This window comes from Eupeodes corollae, chromosome 3, assembly GCF_945859685.1.
Source record: "Eupeodes corollae chromosome 3, idEupCoro1.1, whole genome shotgun sequence".
Taxonomy (NCBI): domain Eukaryota; kingdom Metazoa; phylum Arthropoda; class Insecta; order Diptera; family Syrphidae; genus Eupeodes; species Eupeodes corollae.
The window spans coordinates 119642502-119659983 of record NC_079149.1 but is presented as its reverse complement, the minus strand read 5'-3'; the positions used below and the strand labels follow the sequence as shown (position 1 = coordinate 119659983).

The window sequence follows — 17482 nt, the reverse complement described above, 5'->3', positions numbered from 1 at the left end:
AGAAAATGATTTTTAAACAGTTCCATACTATTGTTGTGGAATTCAATCGGAATGACATCTATGCCAGGAGCCTTATTATTTTTCATTTTACTCAGAGTAGTTTCAAACTCAGGTCGAGTGATAGAATTATTCAGTTCGCAAATAGTGACATTGGGTTGCGCATAGTAAAAAAAACATGGTTATTTTCATCAGCCGACAAAAGAGTTTTAAAACGACCTGCTAATGAATAAACTTCGAGCGTAGTCACCATGCTTCTATAACGACCACCCAGCTCACGAACACTGTTCCAGAAAGCCTTTGAGTTCTTACAATTTGCCAGTTCTTCTTACACTTTGCAACATTGTTGACGCAGTCACATTTTTTTTTGCACAAAGTCTTTTGAAATCCGTGTTAATATGGAGATAAATGTTTTTAGAAATTAGAGCATTTTTTTTAGATCTGATCAACTTAAGATAAACAAATGAAAGTTTACAATTTATTCCTTGAATTTTGTATCCAAAGTACCGAAGTTCCTTTTTCAAAATATTAAATATCTTAACTATTACTATTATATAAAAGAAATACTAAAAATCTTTTAAATAGCAACACAATTGTTGCCAAATGTTGGGAGCAATTTATTTGAAACAAAGTTTGCGTACATATAAGTCAACAAAATAAAATGTTGCACTTCACTATATTTTCTATCCTAAATTTGTGGTTTAAGCAAATACAAACATTTTTAAGTGGAAAAAGTTCAAAGCTAAGCTAACCAGAAACATATACACGAATAAAGTGTTACAAAGATACAAACTCAACTTCTTCTGCTTCTTTTTCAAATACCTTTTTAAAGATGGATTTTTCAACCATAATTGGGTACATGATAATTGTACAATATTTTTTCTCTAGTGGTACTTAACTTCAACTCAAAAATTTTACTGACACAATAATTTTTTCTTATTGTATAGAAAAAGTCAAGGTGCATGACTTCTCCACCAGACAAAAAAATACCTGTCCTCTCAATGTTTATTCTTGGACTTAAGTGATAAAACACTCAGTACCTCAAAACATCTTGTTGTTGTTTTACAAACTTCAAAGGTCGTAAATTGCATATGTCACCATAAAAAATAATTATAATGCTATGTGTTAAATGTCTCTTGGGAAAACAAAGTACATAGGTTTTTCTTTTTTAAAATATAAGTTAATTTTATATGACAAAAATTTAAACTAAGCTAATTGAAAAAAAAAGCAATAAAGACAGAACAAACCACTTGACAATAGAACGAGAGTGTGCAATGTCAACTAAACTCGCTGTGAAATGCCCAAGTGGTCGTCTTATTTTTTTTTTTATTCCAATGAATCCTTCCAAGGTTCCTTCGTTAAAAATAATAAAATTCTTGAAGCCAAAGTAGATTCTTAAGGATTGTTATTTTTTCTTCTTTCCTTTTTCTCTCTCTCTCTCTATTTCATTTATATTCTATCTCTTTTTTCTTGTCGCATTAATTCACTAGATATATTTTTTTTGTTGAACTACTTTTGAATGTCTCTAAAAATCTGGAATTGTCATAATTCTTATTCAATTGGATTGCATAATATATCCATTTTATAAGATCGAGCTGATGATGCTGGGGCTTGGCTAACTCAAGTTCCAAGCCCAAGCTATTAAGAATTTCCCTTGAGAAAGCAATCACCAACTTTCCCATCTGATTAAACTCACACATAATACAACAACTACTATAATACCCCCCTGGGTCACCGTGGCGTATACGTAACTTTTTTTTTATTTCATCGTTTTTCTTTTTACTCAAACAACATAATACAAAACAACAATAACAAAAAAAATGGAAAAACGAAAAAGGAAAAGAATACCTACCTCAAGAACATCAATTGAAGGAAGAAAGTCCTTGGAATTTACATGCATTCATGTGGTTTAATTGATTTTTAGTTTTCTTCTCTTGTAAAATATACATCTCGAATACACTTTGGGCCAGAGAGCCACATCATAAACACAATATATCCCAGCTTTGGGACCGTGAACTGATGCGATGATGTCTTGTACCTTATACCTTCATTCAGAGAGTAAGCGAATCCTGAATTCAATTGAACTGGGTTAAATCTTCATATCTGCATTCGAGCAGATAAGCAGCAGAAACTGAAGTAGAATCAAAAGTAGAAGCAGAAGCTGTGCCATCAGGTTAAGTGATAGAAAATACACCTTTCTCTTAGCTATATAGGAAAGGACTTTCGACTGTGCAGAGGGTATAGGCTATAGGTCTGGATATACATTTAGTTGTTTGTGTGAAACAAAACCTTTTGCCCTTATACCTTTCTGAATGAGTACTGTTTTTTTGTTTTCTTCGGTTTGAAGCAGCTTTTTATGAACTTACTCAAGCGGGGGCGTGTGCGGTTTTCTAAAGGACTTATGCTCTGAGATTTATTTCATGCCAAACTATCTAGCACCTTTCGATATATGTACCTATATACTATATACATCTCGTAAACCATCATTCTCGAGAGTAGGTAGAGGTAGAGGCAGAGGTAAACGTAGAGCAAGAGTATAAAACCATCACCTTTTTCTCTCTATTCAAATGCAATCAAAAGGATATCAAACGAGGAAAGAAATTGAGGTTATGTGCAACTGGAGTGATTTGAATGATACTTTCGTGTTGAACTAAGCGAGTCAAGTTTATTTCTAACTATTTATATATGTAGGTATGAATTTGAATATTTTTGCTACTGCTGCAGCTACCGATAAATTCAAAACCACAAACTTTTGCACACCAAAGCACTTCGTGGATTAATTAAATTGATATTGCTCTAGATGCGATGAATGTCGAGCAAGACTCTTCGAGAGAATGAGTATGAAAGAGTTATATAGAAAATTACGTTTTTTTTCTATTTAGGTGGGTTGGGGAATATTTTTTTGAAATTTGTCGAAAGTAGATTATGGTTTGTCAATGGGTTTTGATTGAAAAGAGATTTTCATTCAACATTAAATATAATTAAAATTCTGCTTTATAGCAAAAGATATTAAAATCATTAGGATACATAATTTTTTAGCTAGAAGGTGCATTTTAAAAGAGGTTTAAAGAATTTGAGTTTTTTTCTCTTAGGTAATGGAAATGTTAATCAAATACAAAATTTATCAATTGATGTTCTTAGAGTAAAATTATGATCAAGATGATTGAGAAGCTAAAAAAACGAATTTCTGAAAAAAAAAAATAATTTATTAAACTTTAATCATTTTTCATTTCAAAATTTTTGTAATGTTAGAGAGTGAAGTGTTTCACGAAATCCTTAGGGGTTTCTATGGAAAAAAATTTAATTTCAAATTGATTAATTGAGGGACGGATTTCTGGGAAAGCATTAGATCTAACAAAATCATTCGACACGGTTTTGAAAAAATTAAACTAGTTCTAGTTCCAAAAAATATATTAATATTTTTTCGAGAAAGTTACATACAAATATTTTATTTATACAGATTTTTTACAAAACTACTTTATGCTTTCAGATTGTAGCTTACATAGTTTATTATAAAAAAAGGCTGGGATGCGACCCACACTGATAACTTCCCATCCCGTCTGTCGATTTGTCTTGCTTAAAAGTTTGTCTATATGTATTTTTACCAAATTTGCGCCCTATTTTTTGTAGATTTTATTTTTTATGAAAAAAACGGACTGTTGGATTTTTATATAAAAATTACTGAATATTGAAAACAATATTTTCTCTGAAACAAAATAAGCTTGAAGCCAATATTTTTAATTTTTGAAAAGCTATTTGAGCCGAAAGTAAATTTTTACCAAGTTTTAGTATTGTTTTTTTTTTCAGAGTTTTATTTTTTGTAAAAAAACTGTCAATTTGAATTTTTTAAAAATTTTACCAAATGTTGAAAACAATATTTCTTATAAGATAAAATTAGTTTGAAGCCAATATTTAAAATTTTTGAAGAGATATTTGAGTCGAAAATCAATTTTTACCAACTTTTATACATTTTTTTCAGGTTTTTATTTTTTGTAAAAAAACTGTCAATTCGATTTTTCTCAAAATTTGTCCTAATGTTGAAAACAATATTTCTTATAAGAAAAAACTAGTAAGAACCTATTAACTCAAAGTTTTTAAAAGATATTTGAGTCGAAAATCATTTTTACGAACTTTTGTTAATTTTTTTTTGGGTTTTAATTTTTTGTACAAAAACTGTCAAATCGATTTTTTTCAAACTTTAACTGAATGTTGACAACAAGATGTTTTGAAAGATGAAAGTAAATTAAAGCCAATATCTCAAAGTTTTGAAAAGATATTTGAGTCGAAAATCAATTTTTACCAACTTTTATACATTTTTTTTCAGGTTTTTATTTTTTGTAAAAAAAACTGTCAATTAGATTTTTCTCAAAATTTTATCAGATGTCAAAGACATTATTCTTCGTTGTAAAAAACTGTTTTAGAGATGAAATCATATTTCAGTCGTAAGATTTTGAAGGTGACAAATTTTTTTTTTCAGTTTTATTGATTTATAAAAAAAACCGTTATATTGATTTTTTTCAAAAAATATACCTGTTTGGTATCACGTTACAATATATTATATAAATTTAATTCAAGTCTCTAGCGTTTTTGGTTCGTAAGATATTCAAGGTTAACCAAAATTTTCACCTTTTTTCAAACTGCTATAGTAAAAAAACCACCCACGCAATTTTCTTGAGAGCCCTTTCTGCATCTTTCTGCCTTATTATCTGTATAACAAAATTTATTTAAAGTCGATACCTCTTCTGGTTCTTGAGCTATGGACGACGAAAAAAACGTCGCGAACGTACGGACGTACGGACGTACAAACGTACGCACACACGCACGCACAGACATCTTTCTAAAAATCTTTTATTTCGACTCTAGGGACCTTGAAACGTCGTGAAATGTCAAAATTTTCAATTTGACAAATCGGACCCATTACAATAACTCCCTATGGGAAGTTAAAAAAGTAAATGACTGACGGGTATGACAATTTAGTCTCTATAGTTATTTTGCTATTTTTTAATGCTTAAAGTTTTCAAGAGAATTTCTTAAATTAAAATTTTAGGTCAGCTTTCAATGCTTTTCATTTTTTGAAAGCAAATTTGTATTTAATCAATGGTGATTTTTTAAAAGCTATAAGAAAGTTTTTCAAAAAAAAAATACATACAATTCAGAAAAATGCATGAAATATTTATTTGAAGCGATAGTACAGTCCATGTTATTTAATGTTTGAAGATTATTGTATGCAAATGTTGACCTTGACTGCGCCTCAAATGGTCCATCTACTAATTTTAGCATACTCCTTCCAAAATTTCGGCCGGTATCTTACGAACAAATGCTTCAATGTTGTCTTCCAATGCGTCAATTGAAGCGGGCTTGTCTGTGTATAGTAGGTCTTTTGGCTTCTTTTCTTGCACCAGCTGTGGCATGACACTTACATCCTAATGCAAAATTTTAACAGTAACAGAGGCCCAATTGCTGCGGACGGCGACTAATCGATAATTGATGGTCATCATTAACACTGGTCGATACAGCTGCGATATTTTGTTCAGTTCGCATTCTACGTAAGCTTGTTGGTGGTTTAATGTCCAACAATGTAAATTTGATGAGAAATTTAGTCACAATAGCCTGAATAGCCGCTTCAGTAGGTCCATTAAACTGACCTTTATTTGGAAAAAGCAACTTTCTTAACAGAGCACGCATTTTGATAATAAAACTCAATAATTTGCAAGCGTTGTTCGTTTGTAAGACGATTCATGGTTAAATTATAGACCAAACTGAAGATGCTTGAATCAGTGTTGCAAAAAAGATATTAGCTAAAATATCACCTTTTATATGACAATTTAATATTTTGTGCATAAAAGAATGCCTATTTTAAGAAAAAAAATCGTACCCATTACAATTTTAAGTCATTTAAGTTCTAAAATAATCAATTTCAAAAATTGGTTTTAGACGGAAAAAATATAATAATATGGAAGTTTAAAAGTGACTAAATTGTTAAGTAATCACGAAGTGAATACTTAAAACAAAACTAAGTAGTTTATTTTAGAATAAAGGTAATAATAGTAAATTAATCTTAAAATTTCATCCAAAAGAGTTTTTACAAAAATCTTATAAAACAACATATATTCAAAAATAGTTTAACAGTTAGACAATATTTTTTTTTAATTATTATTATTTGTTTAAGTTTTCCCAATAGAAGTTTACATGAATTAATTGAATTATATGAATTGTATTATTAGAAAAAAATACGTTTTTAAAAATGTTTTTAATGAAAAATATAATAAGACTATTGTTTATTTATTATTTAAAAAAAATACAAATAAAATACCCCTTTTAGTTTAAATAACAATGCTAATCAAATGTTTCCGAAAACTTAATAACTTTAAGCTATTAGATCAATTTTTAAGACTTTCTTTTTTTTTCTTTCTAAGACTTTCAAGCTAAAAGCAACTTCAACAAAAAAGAAAGTTTGCTTAGTTAAAAAATGGGTACATATTCACGTTTAAAAGTCAACAGTAAACTTGTTGTCAGGCTTCAGGCAATCTAAATGTATTACTTATGTCAACAAAAATCACAAAAGCCTTTGACTACAGAATTTTTTAAAACTTTAAAAACTCAGCAGGAAATTCCACATCTTTAGGATGTATTCTTTCAAACTTGATTTCTAAAAAAGTATTCATACATGAGAAAGTATGAAAAGTTGGAGAAGTGTAATCAAAAATCTGATAAGAAAAATATAAAACCTAAAATGGAAGGTTTCTTTTTGAAGAAAATATTACATTTAAAATACAGTTTTATGATATTTGAAAAGGAAAAAGCTATTTCAAAAAGTAGAACAACACACGCTTCAACAATGCGTTGAAGTTTATTACCAGTTACTTAAATCATTTTGTATTCGCGAGTCTGGAGAGTCCGAAGGTCAAAATTTGTTTTATTGTGATGGTACATGCCCCTAAAGTATGATGCAATTTTCAGCTCTATTCACTCTTTATGAGCTCGGCGGTTTTTGCAGAATTTTGACCAAAAAAACAATCGCATGAAAATCGCTAAGGAGCTGTCAAATGACGTCAACGGCGATCCTAGTTTGCTTGAAAGGGTCATAACTGGAAACATGGGTGTACGGTTATGATATCGAAACCAAAGCACAATCGTCCACCTGGAAGCATCCAACGTCACCTAGAGAAAAAAAAACACGTCAAGTTATATCAAATGTGAAGGTTTTGCTTACTGTTTTCTTCGACTATAATGTCATAGTGCATCAAGAGTTCTTACCACAAGATTGTACGGTTAATAAGGAGTGTTACCTTGAAGTTGTGCGACGTTTGCGTGAAGCAATACGAAAAAAAACGCTCAGATTTATGGAAAACAGTTTATGGCTTTTGCACCACGATAACGCACCTGCTCACTCGTCGTTGCTTGTTCGTAATTTGTTGACCAAATATAATACCGTAGTCATGCCCAACCTCCATATTTATCAGATATTGCTCCGTGTTTTTCCTGTTTCCAAAGTTGAAGAGACCCATGGAAAGACGGCGTTTTTCCTCGATTGAAAAAATAAAGGCTGAATCGCTCAAGGACATATCAAAAAGCGAATATCAAGAGTGCTTCGGGTAGGGGAGGGGGCACTTTTAAGGGGACTACATTGATGTAAACGAATAAATAAATATTTGTCTGAAAAAAAAAAACAAAAATTCCGGGTACTTTTTGAGCACACCTCGTAGAAACAAAATTCGTGAAACTATCAAGGGTATACAGCCTCAAAGGTGTGAGCTTGTCATAGAAAATTTCATTTAAAGAATATGATGATGCCATGGAAATCATTTGACATACCCTCTTCTCAACAATGAAATTAACATCCATTGATTTCTTCTAAAATAATTACTTGTTTTTTTTAGTATCAAAATAAAACATTTTATTGGAAAATCTTGTATTTTCAATTCAGTCGACCCAATGGAATAGAATATTGTTCTTAACTATATATCCAACTTTGTTTTGACCTTAAACAAAAAGAAACATTTCCATTATACTGTCATAGAGCAATATCTAAAAATGACAAAAAGTCTTTAATCAAATATTCCAAAACTTGCAAGTAAGACTTAAACATAACGTAAAGAACATAATTTCAACATTTATTTCAACTAATTTAATATAAAATGTTCACATTGACTTTGTTAACCATTCTATAGTATGACTTCTCTCGAAGCATGTACAAATATACCAACCTTATAAAAAGCTATACTGCGTACCTACCTTCCTCGAAATATATTATGTAAATATGCAAAGATGCCAGAATGTAATGCAAGTAATTTCCTAGGTGCCTACATCTTCTACATCAGTAGATATATGTTTCAATTGGCCCAGAGGGATATTCCCAGGATTTTGTATAGACAAGATTTCTGGAATGAACGAATGAATGTCTTATGAGAGTAATAACATACTTAATGATACAATAGGGCTGCTCAAGCTCATAGTAAAATTGCATAATTTTATACTCCCAGAAGGATAACAGAAACAATGAATATATTTATACCACAGCATCGTTAAGGAAACAAAAAAAAAGCTTTATAAAGCTCAGATTTATCGACTTCATAATATTCTATACTAAAAATGTTTAATGGAACTATTAAACTGACCTTTTGTTTGTGAAAAATTCACATCACATATTTAAGGACAATTTAAAGATGTTTATTTTTTTAGGACATTTAAAAATCACAAAAACCAAGAATTGAAAGGACTCTACTACTCATTGCCCTTGTAAATACTTAATCAGAATTCCAAACACTTTGATTTATCAACAAAGTATGAAAATATCATTTATACCTTTAATTAAAATCTACCAAACAAACATTGTCTGATAATAATAATTTACCAATTTTCCCTCCGATCTGATCCGATGATGTTGAATTAAATGGAACATTTGCAATATGCAAACAAATGCATATTCAAATCCACTTAATTGCTTTCGTTTCCATTCGAAAATTTGAGCCTCTTGGAATCGTTATATCTTCTCATATATCTACGTAGACTTAAGGTACACAAAAGTCGCAATGCAGTACAAAATTCAGTACGAGTACTCATAGACAACAAAACTCGTATAATATACATACTTGGCAAATATGCAAAATGTCAACACTACTATGGATAATATATTAAGTGCCAAATCTATCCTACTTGATATTCACTAAAAACCAGGCTTAGCAATTTATTATAATTATGCAACAACACATCTAGTGTACTGTGATGTAGTTTCTAGGACTCTCGCTCAGAGAGGGAGTTGATATTAATCCTGATGGCTTTTGTATGACAATAGAAAGAGTGTGTGAAGCGCCCCCTGTCGTCTCAATCCTACGCGCGCCGCCACCATCCCGCCTGGTCCTGGCATCAATTTTACGCCACAATGACAACTGACTTGTTCTTCGTTCCAGATGTCGTACGCCCGCCCGACCGCATCATACGGTTGTATATACTGTTGATTCATTCGTTCGTTCTATGGTCGTAGTTATAGTCATTGCCGTTGTCGTTGTCGTTGCCACTGTCAGTTCAACCCTTGCATCCTTTTGTGCGATTGTCTCTACTCTGCATTGTCATTATCCTACATTAAATGACAATTTTAGAAAACAATGACTTGTGGTTTTGTAGTGGTTGGGAGCATAAAAACCACGCACATACTCATACGTACAAGCACATTTTTTATTCAGACCAAACACCACACATAATGGAACCGTTCAAGGATTCAGTATCATCAGTTCTCCTTTCTATAGAAATAACACAAGACTAACACTAAAATAAAAAAGTTGCCAAAGAAAATACAAATTTAGAAGATGGTCATTAACACAGTTAGAAGGCTTCGAGGATATTTTTTGTTTTTGATGTAATTAAACTTAAGGACCTCATCACAAATTAATATTACATAAATACTTTTCCACAGTACTGTAAGTCTAAACGACTTGTGTGTTAATTTATTTACACTAACCAACACTGACTGACTGACACTGTCCTTTTTCGTTGTCCTTTTTTATTCTTTCATTTTAGTTTTGTTTTGTAATTGTTGTTAGTTTATTATTATGTCATACAGAGCCTTGCGTTGCGTATATGGCATATTTTCGCTATATACCTATTTAGAGGGTGAGAGAGAGAGCTTAAGACTATTGGCGGAAAATTACAATGACAATAAGTCTTAGGAAAACACATCTAATTATTCATTTAGGTTGAATAATGTTTATGTGAGCTGGGAAAACTGTCAGGACATTATCATAATTTATATATATATTTACGTACATAAGAAAATACAGGATATGAAATAAGTTTTTGTTGATGGTTGCTGTAGTTGTTGCAGTACGTACACAATGAGTCCTTGAAGTTGCGCGGCGGGCTTAAATACTCTTGTATTTAAGGGAGAAATTGTTTGTTATTTTCGTCCTTTATTTCTTGCTTATTTTTTTTGTTGGCTTTAATATAAGGATGAGTAAGATTATGTTGATATATTACACGAAGTAGAATGAGGAATCTTATGATAAGAAACACAACATAGTCTTTAGTTAATGATTAAATATAATGTATATAGACTACGAGTAGTTAGGTACGCCACTTGACGATGTGATATTGTGACAGTTTTGTTTTCATAATGATGATTTATGGTTAATAAAGTTTTTGCTGTAGATAATACATACATACATACTTATTATATTCGTATATTATTTTTTTGACTAAATTCACAAGAATATATTGTCTTATAAAATTGAGTTAGATGGTTTTTGATTTTTTGGATAGGTATAAATTATATTTTTGAAAGCCGTTTTAGAAAAAACTAGAAAGCGAGTTTTATTTTTAAGACTATCAGAGATTTTTCAGAATGTGTAACGTTTAAAGTGTAACTCTTCAGATTTTGTAACTTATTGAAACAATTCAAGTTAGAATTCAGTTTTTGTATGTATTGTGTTCTCTTAAGTTACAAAATTCCTGTTAAGAATGATTATTTTAATTCAATATTTATATTTTAATTTACTTTTTACATTTTATGTGGGTGATACGACTATGCCCGCCAAGTTAACCTCAAAAAATAGGAAGACAAAAAGGTCTTGTCGTTGATTTTTGACGTTTTGATTTTGTCGTCATGTTGGCTGTCTGGCTGGAGAACAGAGATGTTAACTGAATGTATAATTCTGTATTTTTATTGCCATTATTAACTTATACTTAAAAGCTAAACATATTAACTTCTTAAGTTCTAAAGTTTTTATTTTTACTTCACTATACATCAACAAAAAAATGTTAAACTTTCCCAAAATTGTTGGTTAGAAAAATTATTTGGTGCTTCTGCCGAATTTAATGCAAGCATCGATTCTTTTGAGGTAATTTTCGACCACTTTTTTGACACATATTGGGTGATATCTCAGCCATAACTTGACGAATGTTGGTTTTTAAGTGCTTGAGAGAAAATTTGTCTGCATAAACACGGTCTTTCGCGTAGTCCCACAAAAAAAAATAAAGTCCAAAGGTGTCAAATCGCATGATCTTGGTGGCCAGTTGATATCGCCACAACGAGAAATTACGCGGCCAAAAAATGTCTCTTGAGTTGTGTGGCATGTGACATCGTCTTGTTGAAAACATATATTCTATAAGTCGTATTCTTCAATAGCAGGCAAAAACGAATCGATTATAATATCACCATGGCTCTCCGAATTGACGGTGACAGTCGTTTTCGAAGAAGCAAGGTCAATCACAAACAAAATCAACCCGTCACTTTTTGTGGATGTAATGGCCTCTCTTCAATTACTTGAGGATTCTCAGAACCTTAAATGTTACAATTTTGTTTATCAACATATTCAGCGTGTGAAAAATGTGTTCGTAGATGAAGACGAATATGTTTAAGCACACATTCGACGCATCTACGACGTTTTAAATGGTCAGCTAGCTTCAGTTGTTGTGTAAACTGGACTTTATATGGATGTACATACATATGTAGGTGTAGATCCAAATGCAAAATACGCTATAAGGTGCCGTAATACAGTAATAATTCCTGAGAACAACGAGGAATCGACACCTTCGGGTTTTTGGCATTACTTTCACTTACAGCAGCGATATTTTCAGCGACACTGACCTAGTTAACAGAATTAAAGTCCAACGGCTAAGATGGCTAGATCATGTAGTACCAATGGAAATCAACGCTCTAGGCCGGAAGCTCTTCGAATCCAATACCGAGGAACCGCCGGCACGCGTGGCGCACGCAAGTGGGTGAAGACCTCAACCAACTTGGAGTGCGAAACCGGATACAGCTAGCTAGGGACGATATTTTCAGTGGTGCGAGCAAAAACGATGATGCACATGCCTTAGGATATCTGAAACCAATCCAGTCTCTTAAAATTTCTTCACAATTTTGCCAATTGCTTGATTAGTTGGACGATTATGTTAACCATAATTTTCTCTTAAAGCATGATATGTGGCTGTGGCAGAATCATCATTTTTGTAGTAGGTTTTAACCTTTTATATGCGTTGTGCGGAAGTTAAGCGATCCGTTTTGTAAATGTCAGAATTTCAACTGAAAATAAAAACTTGGTTTAAGAACTTAGTTTGACAGATGTCGAATTCCAGCTCTATAATTTTGAAAACGCAAAATAGATAACCCGTTATATTTAGAAAAAGGTTTCTGATTCAAGGTCTTTGTGTATTATAGTGAATTGTGAACTTAAGCTAAACTAAAATCTTATGAAGAAGTTTCTAATTCTGGACTGGAATATATATGTATATATTTAATATTTAACATAATTTATAAAACTTTATGAAACAATTTCTTGTCATATTTTAAAGGTTTTTGTAACTTAATAAAGATACAACTTTATGTAATTGTTATTTTTGTAGAAAAGAGAACTTAAATCTAGTTTTTGCCTTTGTGTTTTTGAAAATTTTTCTAAATTCGTACTTGCCTCGCCTCCCGAATGATAAATTTGAGCTTTCCAAATTATATTAAACTATTTGAATCCATCAAACTATCAATGTCGTCTTGTAAAAGAATACGATCATAGGTGAACTTTATGGATTCGAGGCAAGATTCGTCTGCAGATGAAATCCAGTCAATGAATGGTAAATTAAACACACCTAGAAAAAAAATATTGGCATCAGAGCTGGACAAATTTATAAGAAAGTCAAATGCTAAGGAGTGATCGTTATAAACAGACTCCAGACTTTTTGGAGGAATGTAGATGTTTAAAATGAAAATAATCTGAGTCTGTGCCCTTATCTTTACACATACCAGTTCAATTTATAATTTAAATTGAAAAGATACAAAAGAAGAAAAATGTGTTTTTTGTACAGCCATGAACCTCCACTTAAATCCTTTGCATTAGCAACACCACGATCGTTTCTGTAAACTTCAAACTCTGAAAAGCTCTGTGTCGGAAAAGCTTGAATTAAGTCAAGTTTCTGTCAAAACGAATACGTTGTGTGGAAATGATTGGGAGTTAAGAAAAATGTCAGCAGTAGCTACGAAGTCCCCTTAAGTTTTGGTAGAAGAGCGCAAGCCTGTTAAATTTTTTGACTTGGTTTTCAAAGCTATGACAATTTATGATAGTTTGGTGATTGCAGCTTTTCAAAACTTTCACTTTTTAGTGATTTTCAAATAACTTACATAATAATAATAAATAATTTTTGAATACAAAATTGCCAAATAAACTTTTAAAATGTTGGCAAGGAAATCATATAATTTTCGATTTGGCTCAAAGAAACTTTGAAATCCCATAATTTTAAAAGGTGATTTGGAATAATTGTATGATTAAATCTTTCAGAAAAATCTTGAATGTTATGCTTTCATGGATGTGGAAATAAGATTAAGAGTGTTTGGTGCAAATATTAGCTCATTCAAACAATATTTTTTTTTCAATACATTTTAAAAACGGCCAATTTACCTTATAACCGAAAATTACTTTTATATGAAAATGTTCTGCTAAAATTATTTTTGGCATAAATGCTTTCACGTTCCTTTAGGAATTGTAGGTAAAGGGTAGGTGAAAATTCATAATAAATACAAATATTTAAACGCATTAATAAAAAGAGGTAAACAAAACTACTTCAATAATTTGAAGTAGAAATACATTGCGAATATTACAATGTCAATATGGGTGTGAACGCAATATTGTATGGCTAAGAAGATTTCCATTGGATTAAAAGTTGTAAGCATAGTTAATTGGGCCCTACTTAGAATAGTAACGTCGAGAATAGTTATAGCCAATACGCCAATGCAAGTATGGGAGTCAGGCCCATACTAACTGGAGGCATGTACAATGCTCCTAGCAGAAAAGTCTATACATTATTGTTATGTCCCTTATGACTATCACGCCATAAATTATTGCGGGAAAAACTAGTAGCATTGCGACATCTCCGATACAATATGAGGCTGAAGGCAATGCTGTCTCGTCAAACGTACTATGTGCCCTTGTGTTACAAGCAAAGATTGTGGCACCATACAGTATAGTACATAATCCCATACTTATAAGAGTTGTAGCAATACAATGCAGGAATATCACCGATACTTTTTTAGTATGGGACTCAAGGCAATACTCACAATGTCATAAATGCCATATACTTCTTTCCGTGAAGCCTCAAAAAGGCTAATACAAGGATTTTTTTTTTTTTTCAAATTTTAAAAGTCTATTTTGAAGTTGGTTTCGACAAAAAGGCAATCATAAACCTTATTTTTCAAAACTGACCAACAGTCAGTGTAATCAGAGATCCCGAGCAAAAGTCTACAACAGCCTCTTAAAGGATTCCATAGAACTTTGCTAACATTTTTGGTCCTGCATGAGCTTTTCACACAATCCAGTAACTCGGTTTAATTTAATTTAATGCGAAATTATGAAGTTTAATACCCTCAATTATAAATAAGAGAAACAAACAGTTTTCTATTTTTTAAAATTTGTTGCAATATAACAAAAAACTATAAAAATGTAAAAGTAGAAAAATGTTTGGCCATAATCAAGGTTAAAAAATTAAATAAAGCCCAGTTTCTATTTTTTATTTTTTTTTGATTGGAACTTTTTTGACATGAACAATTTTTACGGCTGTTTGTTAATCACCTTTTTTCATTTTACCACTATTATATTAATTGATTAATAAATTGGATAGTGCATTTTTTTATTACAAAACATTAGGTAATTAATTTTAATCTTTTTCAAAATTTTTGAAAAACTGATGAATTGAAAATTCTTTTTAACATTCTTTTTTTCGGCTTGGCTTCATCAGTTTGGTGCCAATCTTATGTTTCTCTGGTAAAACATAATGAAGAATGAAAAATTTAATTGACTAAGATAGTTAACAGCTTAAAATGTTGATAAAATTCCATATTTTCAAAAACTTAAATAAATAGTTAACGGAGTATTTTTTTATGAACATAACTGATAAAATAGTAAAACCCAACGATTTCAAAAGACTAGTTAAAAAAAAAAACGTTGGTCCAAAGACTGCGTACAGTCTCTTTTTCTATCTTGTCTATGATATTTAAAATTGGGTATCGTCTAGTCACGATCGAAAGCTGTCTTGTATCCTGGTCAATTCTTTTTCCATTACAGTCAAGATTTTATCATTGGAAGGTAATTAATTTCTTCTTTTTTAAAAAATAATGGTAAATAAGATACTTTTCATCGAGGATGATTTTAAATTAAACTGTTTTCTCATTCAAATAAATTAAATTTAATTAATTTCCATTTTCACTTACCCATATATTTTATTGGTATGTTGGAAGATTAATTGATTTGTAATTTATTTACGCCAGAAACTCCCATTAAATAAAACAATAGGAAACACCTGCTGCAGAATCGACCTTTCCTTAATTACACAGACATTAAAAATTTAAACTAATATATTATGAGCAAAGTTTGGGTAATGAAAAAGGTCATGTTAAATTTTTGAATTTTAAAGAATGAGTACTTCCTTTAAAGTTCTTTTGATGAAATTTATTATTTTAAACTCATACTTTAATGGGTTAGTATTGAGATAATTTCAAAACCTTAATTTGGGGTTATTTTGGGAATTGAAAAATTTTACACAACTGGTAAACAATTTTCTATCTTATTTGGAAAATAAAAATGTATATTCCTCTTGTCTTCTTCTGTCTGTTTAAAAAAAAATAAATAATTGATGTATTGAAAATTGATGTTTAAAAATAAATATATATAAATTCTTAATAAATGTGCTATAAATGTACATAAATACTATACATACAAACATTTTATGTATATATACACTCACGCACTTAAATAAATGTGTAGGTGTGCCTACTTTCTCCTCATATATTGACATAGAGTGTATTTTTGAAATTTTTTAAAATAATAAAATTCCCTCCAGCAATAAATTTGTTGTATATTAAAATGTGTTTTATTTGTTTTTCTTTGTTTTATTGCAAAATTTAATTACAGACCAAATTTAAAATACCAATACTCAGCGCTAGATGGCGGTACTGGTGTCACTGACAGAAGTCCTCGCGAACGAGCCTCCCGTGATCGTGCCCTAAACGCATGCAAAGAATGGGTACAAAATTCAAATGGGCGTTACGATGTTATCGCCCACCTAGACGAGATTGGTTCTCGTCATTCGAAGAACTGGTTTCTAATCAATGATTCTTCGGTGAGAAAATACAATTTTTTTCAAAATGAATTCATTATAATTAAATTTGTTTTTTTATTGTAGGTCCGCACTGACCGCCTTATGACCTTACTTCCATTACCTCCAGACTGTGTTGCCTTAGATGAACTGCCACCATGTGAAAGTCCAAAGGGAATACTTATGGAATTGCTCGGTTCCCTCCATCATCCGTACATCTATCCTGTTCTAGATTTAGGTTTTTTACGTACCAGTTCAATTAATTATGCTTGCCTGGTAACACCATTTAATTCACGCGGCAGCCTCAAGGATCTCATTTATAAAGTAAGTCAAGTGCATTATAAAAATATAAAAACCTTCCCTAAAGTGCCAGTGAGTGAGTGAGTGAGTGAGAGAGAGAGAGAGAGTGAGTGAGTGTGAGTTAGCTGGGTGTGAATAATTTAATTATATTATTATTATGTATTATCCTTTGAAGGCCCAGTGGAATGAGCCATGGAATCGCAAATATACAAGAAAGCCAAACGGTTTGCCAGCAACTCAAGTGCAAAGATTGGGTCGTCAGATACTTGAGGCTTTGCTTTTCCTAAAAGAACGAGGCTTTCCGTTGCACGGTCATTTGCATAGTGGAAATGTTATTTTGCAAAATGGTGCCGCAAGGTAAGTTTATTTTTATATTAATATCAAAAAAAGGAAGAAAGTTTGCTTATAAGAAAAATAGAAGAAAAACAAAATATGCATTCTATTTTTATTTCAAAAGTTCCTTAGGGGTCGGGGGGTTAAGGATATAAGAACGTGATGCAGGGTGAAAATTTGAATATATCTAAAAAAAAAAGTTTTTAAAAGGATTCTATATTCAGAGTTCGTTGCAGCTTGTTTGGAATATTGTTTTCTTCCATTTTCATTGGATGGATTA

At 31.2% G+C, this 17482-nt stretch overlaps 1 protein-coding gene across 2 annotated transcripts in view; it reads left to right on the top strand.

Moving 5' to 3' along the window:
• Nucleotides 1–17482, top strand: part of LOC129948960 (slowpoke-binding protein) — a 55129-nt gene that overhangs the window by 29894 nt on the left and 7753 nt on the right. For both annotated transcript variants that reach the window (XM_056060123.1, XM_056060124.1), the window contains exons 6-8: nucleotides 16386–16593; nucleotides 16657–16893; nucleotides 17045–17226. In XM_056060123.1, the coding sequence (XP_055916098.1) occupies nucleotides 16386–16593; nucleotides 16657–16893; nucleotides 17045–17226 (627 nt within the window). The remainder of the gene's footprint in view (nucleotides 1–16385; nucleotides 16594–16656; nucleotides 16894–17044; nucleotides 17227–17482) is intronic.